The sequence below is a fragment of the Episyrphus balteatus genome, chromosome 1 (assembly GCF_945859705.1).
Source record: "Episyrphus balteatus chromosome 1, idEpiBalt1.1, whole genome shotgun sequence".
NCBI classification, from domain to species: Eukaryota; Metazoa; Arthropoda; class Insecta; order Diptera; family Syrphidae; genus Episyrphus; species Episyrphus balteatus.
Genome location: NC_079134.1, coordinates 155,252,599 through 155,266,843, shown reverse-complemented (window position 1 = coordinate 155,266,843; position 14,245 = coordinate 155,252,599). Strand labels below are relative to the sequence as shown.

General features: G+C 27.8%; 1 protein-coding gene across 2 annotated transcripts; it reads left to right on the top strand.

Moving 5' to 3' along the window:
* Positions 1–409: 409 nt before the first annotated feature.
* Positions 410–13,941, top strand: LOC129917796 (tubulointerstitial nephritis antigen-like). 2 transcript variants are annotated; one of them, XM_055997971.1, is made up of 7 exons: positions 410–554; positions 8,511–8,719; positions 8,944–9,276; positions 9,342–9,467; positions 9,529–9,712; positions 12,995–13,337; positions 13,416–13,940. In XM_055997971.1, the coding sequence occupies exons 2-7, from the start codon at positions 8,542–8,544 to the stop codon at positions 13,563–13,565; spliced, it is 1,314 nt and encodes a 437-aa protein (XP_055853946.1). In that variant the 5' UTR covers positions 410–554; positions 8,511–8,541; the 3' UTR covers positions 13,566–13,940. The 2 variants fall into 2 exon arrangements, with proteins under 2 accessions (XP_055853946.1, XP_055853954.1); XM_055997979.1 differs by lacking the exon at positions 410–554 and having other exon boundaries at positions 13,416–13,941.
* The last annotated feature ends 304 nt before the right edge of the window (positions 13,942–14,245 follow it).

The window sequence follows — 14,245 nt, the reverse complement described above, 5'->3', positions numbered from 1 at the left end:
CAAGTTGGGGCTCGCACTTGGGGCTTTCGTGTGTTACAAATTGTTTTTGAAAATTCAGTTTCAATCTTGAAGTGAACTTAACGGGTTGTGTGCCAAACATTCAGCGTTGAATGTAGAAAATGTGAAATACGTTGTCTTTGATTATAAAAAGATCTTCGTAGTCTGTTAGTAAAGAAATTTTTTGAACTTCATAGTTCATTGAGGAAAAAAGAAAATAATTGCATTTTTAAATAAAATTTTGAATGCTTCGAATTTTTTTCGGCTGTGAAAAATTGATAAAAAATAATTTTTTTAAATAAATCGAAACTATTTTTTTGTGGTTTTTATATCCTTAAGTTATTTAAATCGTGAAACATTTTAAGTTGGCAGAAGAAATTAAACAACTGTCGCAAGCCGAAAACTTAGTGATATAAAAAAAAAAATAAATTGATGATACAGTGAAACCGAACCGAAGTTCAAATTCAAATTTTTCGAATCAATTTACTGTTTGTGATATTTTTTGCTTTTGCTGAAGTTATCACATTCTTTATCTCGATTAATATTTAATAAATAATGTAAGTGTGACAAATGAAGTTTTATAGATACCTTAAAAAAAAATTTTTATGACAAGATATTATTATATTTTTTTTTTTTGTAATTTACTTACCTGAGTTTTTAGAAATTAGTGGATTTGAAAATATTTGAAAGAATTTTTTGATCGCGATAAAATGATTTTATGTTTTAAAATATTTTCGGGGTCTGTAAAGGAATACCTATTAACAGAATATTTATTCTGGAAATACAAAATTAAAAATTTTCAGAATCATGTTTTTTTTTTTTTTTATACAAAAATATTTTGGAATATTTTTTAATGTTAAAATTGTTTTTTTATTTATCCATCACTCTTAAGTCGACCGCATTTATGCACTTATTTTTTCGTCTTCAAAAACAAGGACATTTTACTGCTTGAATTCAAGAGTGAATGCTAATTTTTTCAATACATTTACGTGTTTTCAAAAAAAAATTGTTGTACATTGACGACGTTTCGAAAAAAGGTAAATACTTAAACTATTGAGATTGGATTGGATCAACCTAACATTAACTAAAGGGCTTCAAATTTTATTTAATTTTTCGTATGTTAAATACACTTTTTAGATGGACAGAGTCTAAGCTTCCGATGCTAGGACTATTTTAACACAGAAAAATGTCACGTTATAGATTTTTTTGTTTTATAAATAAATTACATGTGTCTAATAAAACAAGTGTTTATAAAATATCAAATTGAATAAAAGCAGATGTTACATACAAATGTGCAAGCTTATGTACAATGATATATTTATACTTCCTGTACATCTGTTTTAGGTGACTTTTGATGTTTTTTTGTTTTTTTTTTTACATAGGTATTTAATTTAAATTAATTACAAAGGAAATACTATATATTTGCAAAAATAACCTGTATTGGTACAATCTAGGGGACTGGCTATTATTTATTTAAACAAAATGTACCTATCTCTTACAACGACTCGAACAATTTTTTTTAAACCAAATTAAAGCAAGTTTTTACTAACTTTTATTTTTTTTAAAGCGTGCTTTTTGTTGTAATAATATTAGTTTTTTTATTTGGCAAAAAAAAAAGTATTTTAAAAATGCCTTTAAGTTTGTATTTAAAAAAATCCTCCTAAAAAGTAGTTTCGTTATACAGGTTTTCGTTCGGGTCGGTCTGTTCGTCTATTTATTCTGTTTGTCTATCTGTTGATAGACTGAGTTAGAGTCTATAAGCGGAGAAAAAGGTGGAAAATAATAAAAAATCAATTAAATTTTAAACCTCTGTCGGCACACGGTTGCGAATTTGGCAGGACAAAAATAAAAGGTGTTCACAAAAAAGTGTCTTTAGAAGGGTGAAAATACCTTTTTTTGGAATTGTGAATCCAATATTCGAATTCCTCGGAAAATTCTACATCAATTTTATAAATGATTCTCTTTAAAATAGTGAGACCGAAAAAAGTTCTAGGGACATGAAAAAGTATAAACTAAATTCGCAAAAAAGAGGTGTGCCTACAGAGGGTTAATAATTGTAAATTTTGTAAATAACTCGAAAACGGCTCTAACAATTTTGACAAAACTTTGCAGACGTAAAATTTAAAGCAATAAAACGGCATTTTTTTCCCCCAAAAAGTCAAATCAATTTTTTTTTATTTTCATTTAACAAAAATTTGGCCTAAATGTCGGCTCTTCCCCAATTAACAAAATTGTTTAAAATTTATATAAAGGCAGCTCTTAAAATCCACAAGTAAACTAAACTGCAAGAGCAAGTACGTGCGATCCAGTTTACATTTTTATTTATTCAAATTTGTACTATTGGACAACTCAAGATAACAATCAGACATGAAATTTCAATATTAATTTTGCCATGATAAAGAGTATGGGCGAGTTCATAAATTCAGGACTACAGCAGTGCTGCAAAAAAGAATTGATAATATTGTTATAATTACGAGTGAATTTTGACTAATTTAGTGCTCGCTTAGAAACAAAGACAAATAGTTCCAATAAGTTAGATACATTTTTCAACACAGTCCTGCATTTATAAACTCGACCTATGTCCCATAGGCTTTTAGGTGATTTCCTTGTATTTTCAAATTTGTAATCAATAAAATTTTGATTTAGTTCTCGTGACAATTTGTCTTTAAATTGCCGATTTTTAAAGCTATTTCAAAAATTGCCAAGTAAACAATCAAAATTTTACTGATACAAATTTGAAACCAAACTTTAGAACTTGGTACACTTTTACATGTCAATACTTTGTGTGTCAGCATAATTTTTAACAGTAATGTTTTTGTTGTGATTTTACTACTTTTTGCAAGGTTTTGCTGTAGAATTTAAAATCTCTACACTGAGGGAAAAGCCACCATAAAACAACGTAAAACCAATGAAAACCACATTGATTTAACTATTATTCGGAATGATTTTGTGTTGAAGATGAACATTTTAAAATCAACGTGGAAAAAAGTTAATTTTTGATGGTTTCGTATCTTAAAGTCACATAAATCAAAGTAGTTCATCTTTGAAACAACGACGTTTCAACTTCAATTTATTTTTTCCCTCAGTGTATATTTGATGAAAATTCAGCGAAAATAGGCGGTTACCACGTCCCCTGTCTAAGATTCGCACATTTAATATTTTTTCCTTTGTATAAACTACCAGCTCTAATAAGTTTCAAGATTCTACGATAGTCAGAAGTGCTCTATTATAATTGATGAAAAATCAGTGAAGCCCCCTAAATTGAAAATCTCAAATTTTCAATTTTTTCCTAAACCACAAGTCCCATCAGCGTGTAAAATTTCAAGATTCTACGATAGCGAGAAGTTCTCCATAATTTTGATGATCTGTCAGTGAGTTAGTGAATCAGTGAGTCAGTGACCCGACAAACAATTTTGGTTCTATAAAGCTTTACAGATGCTTCTGTAAAGCATTATAGAAACAAAATTGTTAGTAGGGGAGTCAGTTACGGTTTTCGCTATTTTGGAAGCCCTATATCTCAGAAACTACTCATCGTTAAAAGCTGGCATTTTGTGGAGAGTTTGGTTTTGTACAGCTCGACAAATGTAGCGAGTTTGAAATTTCTGGCATCTTTGGTGTGGAAGTTAGAGGGGGTCGAAAATGGCCTAAGTTGTTTCCTGTAAATAAGGGTGTAGTGCCAAAGTTGCAAGAGAACTTGGCTGGGCACTGCCGTGCCCCTTGATTATGTTAATTTTTGATATTAAACAAAAAATCTTGAAATATTAAATTTTTTAAACAAAATACATTTTTATTTCTGTGCTATTCAGCTTTGTTAAAAGTTTCATGTTTCTAACTTAATGAGAAATTAGTTTAAAATCAATTATGATTCAAACAGACGCACAGGCAGACATCGAATCGAGTTAGTTAAAATAACATTTAAATGATAAACCATGTTTGGAATGTGATAATCTGATAATCTTAGCAATCTGGATAAGATTAACAGTATTGTATATTATACTTCTTTTACTAAACAGGTATTTCTTTTCTTTATTTTTTTTTTTAAATTATTTATGCTATAATTTATAGGAAACTTCCAGCTGTTTTGCACGAGAGTTGTATTAACCAGCTTTGATGAGCTATTTCATTAACATAATATTCTTATTCAATTTGACAAACAGAAAAATAAAACACGTTCTTTAAGAATAAACCAATATGAAATTAATTGATTTTTTTTTTTAAAGAAAACATTTAACGAAATTAAAGTATCGATCTATTATTTGAATGACATTTAACAACAATTTGTACCTTGTTTAATTTGGAATAAATAAAAATCGACAAATCTTTTGTTTAAAATTAATTTGAAATTCTTAAGTGATTTAAGTGATTTTTTCGAGTTTAATGATGATATTTTTTTATCATCTTAAAATCTTAGCTTGATATTATCATTTTAAATTTTAGTTTATATTTGTATACAAAATTTATTTTGTGATAAAGCAAAATACAGACAGGTTTTTTGAGTCATTTACGAAAATAATTTGTCTAATATTTATAAAGTTGACAAAAAGTTGTATTTCTGCTTATAACACCAGGTGTAAGATAATTTCTTCCTGATTTTTATTCATTTTATTTCGTTTTAGAATTTGTATAACAAACTAGCACTAGCTTGAATAGAAATAAAATGTAGAAGTTTAGAGATGCTTCTTACATTCTAAAAATTAATGAATGAAAATTGGTCAGGTACCACCTTCTGATCAAAAAATTTGTTCAGTTTAGGATTTCAAGACTGCACACACTGCTTAGTGTGGTTGAGCAAGTGACAGTGAATTAGTTAATTCGTTTATAATTTTGTAAGACCCCAATTTGTGGATCATGCTTTGGTACCCAAAAGGTGCTAGTTCTTGACTTTTTTTCATAATGGTTGGAAAAGGTTTTCAAGCTGAGATTTTGTTTTGTAAAAGATAGTTTTGGCTGAAATTTATTTTCTTTGTTTTCCAAAAAATTAGGGAGAAAACTTGCTGTACCTATCACTTAAAAAAATGTTCCTTGTACTTTTATCAAAACACATTTTTGCCCTTCAATTGTTTTTTTTTTTTTTTTCAAAGTCATTTTATATAAAAACCAAGGTGTGTTAAACCTTATCTACATCAACAAGATATCTTCTAATGTTTTTTTTGTTTTGTTTTAGCAAATATTTGTTAACAAAAACACATAAACATGAAACGGAAACTTCCACCAAATAAAATTCTTCGTTTATTAGGAATTTTGTTTTTCTTCTTCTTATCTTACATTTTTTCGTATGAGATAAAACTGTTTAAAGGGCTAGTTAAACATGTCTTTTTCCACTAATTTTTAAAAATTTAATTTGAGCTTGAAGAGTCTTAGACAAATGGATACTCTTGAAAAGAAGTAATAAACAGATGCAATTAAAATTAAGAAAGAAATGCACGTCAATTTTGAAAAGAAAAGTTATTTTAAAATTTGCTTAAATTTATTCGGAATTTGCGTGAGAAAAAAATAAATGATTTACTGTGTTTAAAAACAGATAATATTAATGATTTTGTGCAAGATGTGTGTTTTCCCTAATTATAAAAATATCACATCAATATTAGATAGATTAAAATAATAAAAACCATATTAAAAAAAAACTTAATTTCGCAAATTAAAAACAGCTGTCATCTAATTGTAGTGGTTAAAACCCGACGACGCACGTTACCTGCTAATTAACAATAAAATTCTAAATTCTATTTAAACAGCTGTTACTTGTTTTGAATAACACCAAAACTTATTCAAATACTAGTAAATGAAAGTAAAAAGTGTCTATTAACCAATAGAAAACCAAGATATCGTCATTTTATTTTTAGTTCGAAATTCTTTTCAATCAAAACAGATTTTGGAAAAATCCAAAATATTTTTGGAATGGCAAAAATAAATAAATGGAGCCAGACAAAATATACAAAACAAAACTTCGTTTATTTGTTCAAAAGTTGATAAATAAGTTCGTGAACTGGCAAATTGTTAGCTATTTGAATTTAAAATTAGTTGATAGTTCAAACAATAGTGAGACAAATCTTTGGCTTTTTGATTGTAAATTACTCAAAACGAAAATTTAGAACTTCTTTTTTAGTTTCAGAGTTTACTATATTAATTTTGTATGATTGTAAGCAAACATTGTTTTTTAAAGGTACCTACGTTTTTTCAGAATCAAGTCAGTTTTGTAGCCAGAATTCAAAAACTCTACCAAGTTTTTTGCAATTTAATTATTATTTATAAAGACGGCAACACTAATTAAAGTCCAATAGTGAATGTGAACTATAACGGGTTAACATGAGTCATTTAGAAAAGTCACTCAGTAATATTTTTTAAGAAGAAAAAAAAAAACTAAACTGCAATTCTTATTTTGACTGTTAATTTGTTTTTAATTGTTATCGGCTAACATCTGTCTACCAACCAAAAATTCGAATAGTGGATCCATAAAAATAAGATATCCTGTCTATTTGGGGTATAAAAAAATATCCAATTAACCACCTGGGACATTTTAACGAATACAAAAAATCAATGTATTACTGTCACTAAGTCTCTGCACAGTCCAATAAACGTATATTTCTTTTTTTATAGAACTAGATTAGAACAAAAGGTGTTGATTAAAAATATACTGAATTTAAATTAATTTAATAGTGATGGCAAAATGATAAACCTAACTTGTTTTTGACATTGACATTGTCATTTTGCGCATTTCATTCAAATTCTTTCAGACTTTCAGAGTGTTCAATAAATTTAAAGCAAATGACATCATTTTGTTAAAAAGGTTTAAAATTAATTAAAATAATTGAAAGTGTGATAATAATATGCAAATTATAAATAAAATAAAACAATTAACTAAACATTATAATTTTTTCTTTTTTTTTTGATTGAAAATAATAAATAAAATAGGCATATTTATTTGTACATATATTTTGTCACTTTTTGATAAGATTTTCAAATTTTATTAAAAAAAAAAAATTTCTTTTAAATCTTATCGGGAAAAATATTTAAATTCTTGGGTAAAATAAATAAACAAAATCATAATATGACGTCTGAAATAAGTTGAATAATAAATGAATTTGCCTTTTAGTTATGAAATAATTTTTGATTGTTTTTTGATTAAAATAATAATAAAAAAAAATGTCAGAAGTAGGACACACAAGGTTTTTTTCATCTTCTTGTCTTTATTATTAACTAATAAAATAGGTGGATTATAAAGGGGTATGCTACTTGTTTAAGGATATTCTAAGCACAAGAAGTTTCAAACCTTTAGAATTTCACAATTATAATAATTTTCACGTTTTTAACATATAGCAATCGTTTTAAGTTAAAGAAGATGCATAAAACTTCTACTCCTTACAGAAGGATAAGATCAAATTGCCATTTGGAAAACAAAATTAAATAAATTGCACAACTGCACGTACTTGTTTTTTTGATTGCTAAAAATATTAAGACTTTTCTATTAATCATTCATAAAGGAATAAATTAAATTTAATAAGATAACTTTACAAGAAATGTAAAAAAAATAAAACTCTTTCTTAAAATTACAAAAACATCTTTTTAACTAGTTTTGATCTCAAAACGAAGTATGCTATTTAATTTCTTAAATTTCAAAATCTTTAGAGTCGTGGCAAATATTAAAAAGTTTTTTATAAATACAATTTTTAAAAATAAAAAAAAAAAAAACAATTTCGTATGCCATTCAAAAGAAAATACATACATTGGAAAATAAAAATAAAGTTTCAAAAAAATGCCTGCAGTCGGTTTTCGAAAAGCATGATTTTTCAAATTTTTTCAAAAGTTCAAAAATCATTTTTCTGAAAACTTTTCTCAAATTTACCGTAAGTCTACTTCACTAATTTTGTTTTTTTGAAGTCGATTGGTAACAAGAAACTTAGAAATCGAGATAACGGTTCTGTGGTATGTAGCGTTAATAAAACGACTCAAAAAATATTTTTTTTTTATTTAAAAACAATTCAATTTCAATTCTAGAGAATAAGCCAAAATCCTTATCCACTTTTGAAAAAAAAAAAATCACTCGGGCGTATACGTGTTTTTTTTTTTTTTTATTTTTTACTCAGTCGGCAAGCATGTGATTTTGAAGATGTGAAATTAATTAATTAGTATGTACGTCTTAAATATTTTTCCTACCATAATACTATTTTATGAAATTTTTAGAAACATTGAATATGTAGGTACATAATTTTTGTGTATGCAAACTAGCAAACAAATTTTGTATAAAAATTCAAAAATCTATTCATTAATTTAGTGGATTTTACTATTTAAAATTTTAAGCAACCACCTATTCAGACACTTTTTGTGTTGTAAAAACTTTGTAAAGCAATCACACTCTTGAAGAACCGAATTAAACCCAATCTCTTGTTTTTTTCAGTAGTGCTATTTGGAGTTAACTTGATCAGTTTCCAAGTTTTATTTGAGGACCTTCAATTCATAATTCTTCATTATTTAAGCTAACAACTGATTTTTTTTTTTTTTTGAATTTTTATTTTCAGTTAACTTAATATAATTTTTAAGTTGAGCAAAATGAATCTCAGATTGCAGCATATACCGTCACAAATTCTTGTGGCGGCCATTCTGATCGCTGTGATAGCTGCAAATGATTATAGAGAAGATTTGCGAGCAGACTTCCCTGGACAGTATTGTGAGCGACAAAATAGTTGTTGCAATAACAGACAAGATAATTGCTCAGTTCCAATTGCAAGTGAGTATATACGAATAAAATAATCTTTTTATTTGAAATCGAGTAAAATATTTGTAAAGATATTTGTTGATATTTGTTACAAGGAATATCAAAATTCTTCGGGGTATAATAAAAAAAAAGGTCAACAACTGTGTACAAAATTGTGACACATGTCCTAGAAGCTTCAATTGGTGCTAAATTGATCATTTGCATTTTTTTATTAAATCCTTGCTTATTTCTTTCAGATACACTTTGTTACTGTGATCAATTTTGTAATTGGAATCCCGGTGATTGCTGTCCCGATTACAGACCATTTTGTCTAAACGAACCAGTTGCTCATCCAATAATACAATGCATTCATAACAAACGTAGCATGAAACCATTGACAACGGTCAAGGATAACTGCAACGTATGCAAATGTCAATTAGATGGACGTGTTGTTTGTGAACAGGATCTCTGTCTGACAGATGATGATCTCATTTATAATGTTAATTCAATCTCAGATCTTGGTTGGTCAGCGAGAAAATATGATGAATTTTGGGGAAGGAAATACAAGGAAGGATTGACATTGCGTTTAGGTAAAATACTTGCATAAAACTTTAATAAATTATGAATTAAAATTAAATAATATATCCAATTTTAGGTACAATGGAACCAACATTTAGAGTAAAGGCTATGTCTAGATTATCAAGTCCACATGTGAATTTGCCAAGATCTTTCAATTCGGTTGATAAGTGGTCGAGTTATATTTCTGATGTACCAGATCAAGGTAATAAACTTTTCTTAAGGACCTTTTTGAAACGTTTAATAAATCCATTTTTCTGTTTAAGGATGGTGCGGTTCATCTTGGGTTATTTCGACAACTTCTGTTGCATCTGATCGTTATGCTATTCAATCTCAGGGCAAGGAAGTCGTTAATCTATCGCCACAAAATATTCTATCTTGTACCAGACGGCAACGCGGTTGTGATGGAGGTCATTTGGATGCTGCCTGGAGATACTTGCACAAACAAGGGTATGTTAAAAACTTAAAACTTTAAATAATATGAGCATTCCGTTTATTAGTTTTCGTATTCGTCTTAATAATCCAATCTAAGCGGCAACACTGTCGTACTCATTAGTGCCTCTGGCATTTGTGTACCTTCTTAATATTTGCAAGAATTACATATATGAATACGAATTTAAATAAATTGCACGACTGGGGTCGCACGTACTTGCTCTTATGCTTAAAGTAACTATAATGTTAAAGCTTTTTATTCAAGAAATTTAAAATTTGATATTTTTAGTCTATTGAATAGACCCTTTTGGATGGAACAAATTCGTTCAAGAGTTTTTATTGGCGATTATGATTCCTTGGCATACAAGAATACTCCAGCCAAAAGTGCTACTAAGTCCATTGATGCATTTCTGAGAAAACGGCAACACTGGTCGGTTTTCAGTTTTTTTGATTTAACTCGAAAATCAAGCCTGACTTTGAAATGGTTCAAAGACACTTTTTGCAAATTAAATTTTCTGTCAAGTTAAGATGGTTAAAAAATTTTAAAAATTATTTTTGACTAATATTCTAACCTAAAATCAAAGAAAAAAAAAGTTAAAAAATTGACAATTTTATTTTTTTTTACTAAATCAAGGGGCATTTTGTGTATGTAGCCGGGACGTCCAAACTTTGTACTAATGAAATAAAGTAGAGGTAAAATCCTTTGATAATATGCAATTTTTAATTTTTTTTGTCAAGAAACAACTTAAATGTACCTATTCAAAAATTAGCACTTTTTCTAAATTTTTGACTTTTTTAGTTAAAAGCAAAATCCGCGACCAACGAAATTTCATAGTATAAAAAAATTAAATCTGTTTTTATAATTAATTAAACTCCGTTTTAAATTATCTTAAAAAAAAAAAACAAATATGCCATTTTATTTCTTGTATAAAAAGGTATTTTTAGAAAAAAATTTTCGAAAATTGTAGGAGCCGTTTTTTAAAAAAATAATTTTTTATATATAAAAATTTTTTAACATTTTTCAAAAAAAAAGTATGTATGCCATTTTGAAGAAATAATTAATTTACACATAAAAACTAAATTTCAAAATTTTTCATTGATCCTTTTTCAAAAAATTGATTTTTCAAAAAAAAAATTTGAAATATTTTTTAAAAAACCAAAAATGCGTTTTTTGAAAATTTTCTAAAAGTTTAATATTATCTTTACTTACACACTTTTGTATAAAAATTTTCATTTAAATTGGGTTAATGTTGTACGAGATATTCAGAAACGAAAAAAACCGTTCTATGACAGGTACCGTTAATAACGGTACAAAAAATATTTTTTTTATTTAAAAAGTTGGCTCTTATGTGTAGTACTACACACAAAAATTTTAATCAAAATCGTTAGAGCCGTTTTTGAAAAAAATTAACTCTTTTATTTCCGTTATATGGCAGGTACCGTTAGTTTTGGTCATAAAAAAAAAATTTCAATTTCCCCTCTAGGGAATCACCAAAAACTGCTTACTAACAAGTTTGAAGAAAATCACTTCACTCGTTTAGCCTGCAGCTCCAGATAGAGACAGACAGACAGACAGACAGAATTGCCGGACCCACTTTTTTGGCATTCTCCATCATCGTAATGTCATGTAAAATTGTTATCTCGAGTTCGATTTTTTTTACGAATCCTAAACTTGCCCTATAGTACCTATATCGCAAGTAAAAATTTAAATTTGTTTTAACTGAAATTAAATATATACATATGATTTGATGACTATGGCAACCCTATAAGTTGTCCTAAGGCCGTGTGTGAATTGCGTTAAATATTAACCTCAATAGTGTCAAAAATTTAACACGGATTTAACTTTTTAACGCAATTCACACACGGTCTAAGTTTCTGCAAAAATAATAACTAACAAAAATTACCTCCATTTTTTCGAAAATCTATAAAAAATTGATTTGCACCTTAATGCATATAGGGTGGTTAACAATGAATAACAATGAACGGAGACTTGGTTCTAAGATACTAGGAGAAAAATGATCTGTTAAAAAAAAGGTAAAGGTGTAAAATTAACAGAGAAGATTGTTAAATATAGCACCTGCAAACTAACCCCGGTTAAAACTACACGAGTCGACTCGGTTATTCAAAATTGTTTAATCTTACCCATTTTCTCGGTTAAATTTAACTTGAATCTCAAATTTTAACCGAGTTTCTAGATCAATATATGTAAACAATTTGATCGGTTAAAATAACCTTCTAAATTGATAATTTTAAACAATTTAAATTGACCGAGGCGACTTCATTGAGTTTAGCAACGAGAACTGCGTAGTTTTTAACCCAGACTACGTTTTTTTTTTAACACATTTTTTTTAACCAACCGAAAAAACTTTTCGGTGGGTCCATTATTTTTCTGCCTGTACCTGTTTCTGAATAAAAACATGTTTGGTTGCAAATAACTCAGCAACCAGACCACAAAGACACTTTTAGTTTTCATGTTTTAAAGAGCTTAAAGAGACCTTTCTTCTGATGTTCCACTTGATAGATTTGGAGAAAATTTTTCAAAATGCATTTTTTTAGACAAGGGGTTAACCTTAGATTTTTTTTCGAAAATCTTAAAAAAAAAAATAGATATGTAATTTTTATACTTAAATGCAAAGGCCTGTTCACTATGAAATCATATCTTCAAATCAAAACTATTTCAGAGACTTGGATTTAAGATATTTGGGTCTGATTGTAAGAAACAAATATGTTTGGTTGCAAATATCCCAGCAACCAGACCTCAAGGAAACTTTTGACTTTCATGTATTTTTAGAGCTTAAAACGGCTTTTATAATGACGTCTCACTCGATTGATTTTGAGAAATTTTTTTAAAATGCATTTTTTTCGGCAAGGGGTTAACCTAGAATTTTTTCGAAAATCTAAAAAAACTAGATATCTAATTTTTGTACCTAAAATCACTATAAACTCATATCTTCAAACCAAAACTTTTTCGGAGACTTGGATCCCACGATACCTTCGATTTGCTTCCCAATGTATGAAAAAAGCATGTTTAGTTGCAAATAACTCAGCAACCAGACATCTAAGAAACTTTTGGTTTTCATGTTTTTATAGATCCTGAAGAGATCTTTCTTTTAATGTCTCACTCGTCGGATTTAGAGGACAGTTCTAGAATTTTTCGACCAAATATTTTTCTACCGAATATCTGCCGGAAACATAAGAATTCCTAATTTTTTTCCTCAGAGTTTTCCGTGTCATTTTTAATCAATTTCATCTGAACTTTCAGCTTATAAAACTATGTGTATTTATTTTCTTCCATTTTAGTGTTGTTGAAGAAAGCTGCTACCCATACACTGCCGAAAGAACTGCCTGCAAAATTCGTCACAACAAATCTCTTCGTGCTGCCGGTTGTCGTCCATCATTCTACTCAGAACGTGATGAATTCTACACAGTTGCTCCAGCTTATTCGATAAACAATGAAACCGATATAATGGTTGAAATTATGAATTCCGGTCCAGTTCAGGCCACAATGTTTGTCTACAGAGATTTCTTCTCATATTCGGGTGGTGTCTATCGAAAATCAGCAGCCACTCGAGGTGGTGAACGTGGATTCCATTCAGTGAAACTTGTTGGTTGGGGTGAAGAACGATATGGAGACAAATATTGGGTAGGTTAAAGATTAATTTTGACTTTATAAAAACTTCATATTCACATCGTGTATCCTTTGATCTTTTTTTCATATTAGATTGCTGCCAATTCTTGGGGTCCATGGTGGGGTGAGCATGGATACTTCCGTATCCTTCGTGGTAGTAATGAATGTGGTATTGAGGAATATGTTTTAGCTTCATGGCCAAATGTATTCAATCATTATAAAGTGAAAAAAAATCTACCCTAAGTTAATATAAAATATCTGCCTTTAAAAAAAAAAAACTCCCACAAGTGACACACACCTATATCCGTAGGTTTCTTATTTAAGTTATTATATAAATAATATAAAACGAAAAATCTACTTAAGTGATTTTTATTATAAGGACGAGTATTACCTAAGTAATAATTTATAAGTCAACTTTTGAAAAAAAAAAAAAAACAAAAATTCAACACAAAAAGAATCGAATTGTAACCCTATACCCAACTCATTTAGTTGTTTATTTAAAAACAAAAAAAAAACTAAGAGTATAAAAGCACTTATAGATAAAAGTTAAAAAATGTATTAATATTGTTTTCTTTTTCTTTGTTCAATAATGTAGGTAATTAATTTTTAACATGTATTCACTTCTTTTAAAATAAATTTAATTTTTTTTTTTAATTTTTCATTGTGATGATAAATGTTATTTTATTAATTAACTATTTTATTATTTTATTTAAAAAAAAAACTAAAATTTATTAAACATCAAAATGCGTTCATGTGGAAACATAAACTGCCAAAAACCTTAATTTGTTCATTTTTTTTTAAATTAAAATTTATTAATAATAATTTTAATTATTTAATTTCATTGATTAAGATTTTATTTTAATTTTATTTTTTGTTTGCTTTCTAATTTTAATGTTATTGATGTAAAAACAAAAGAAACAAAC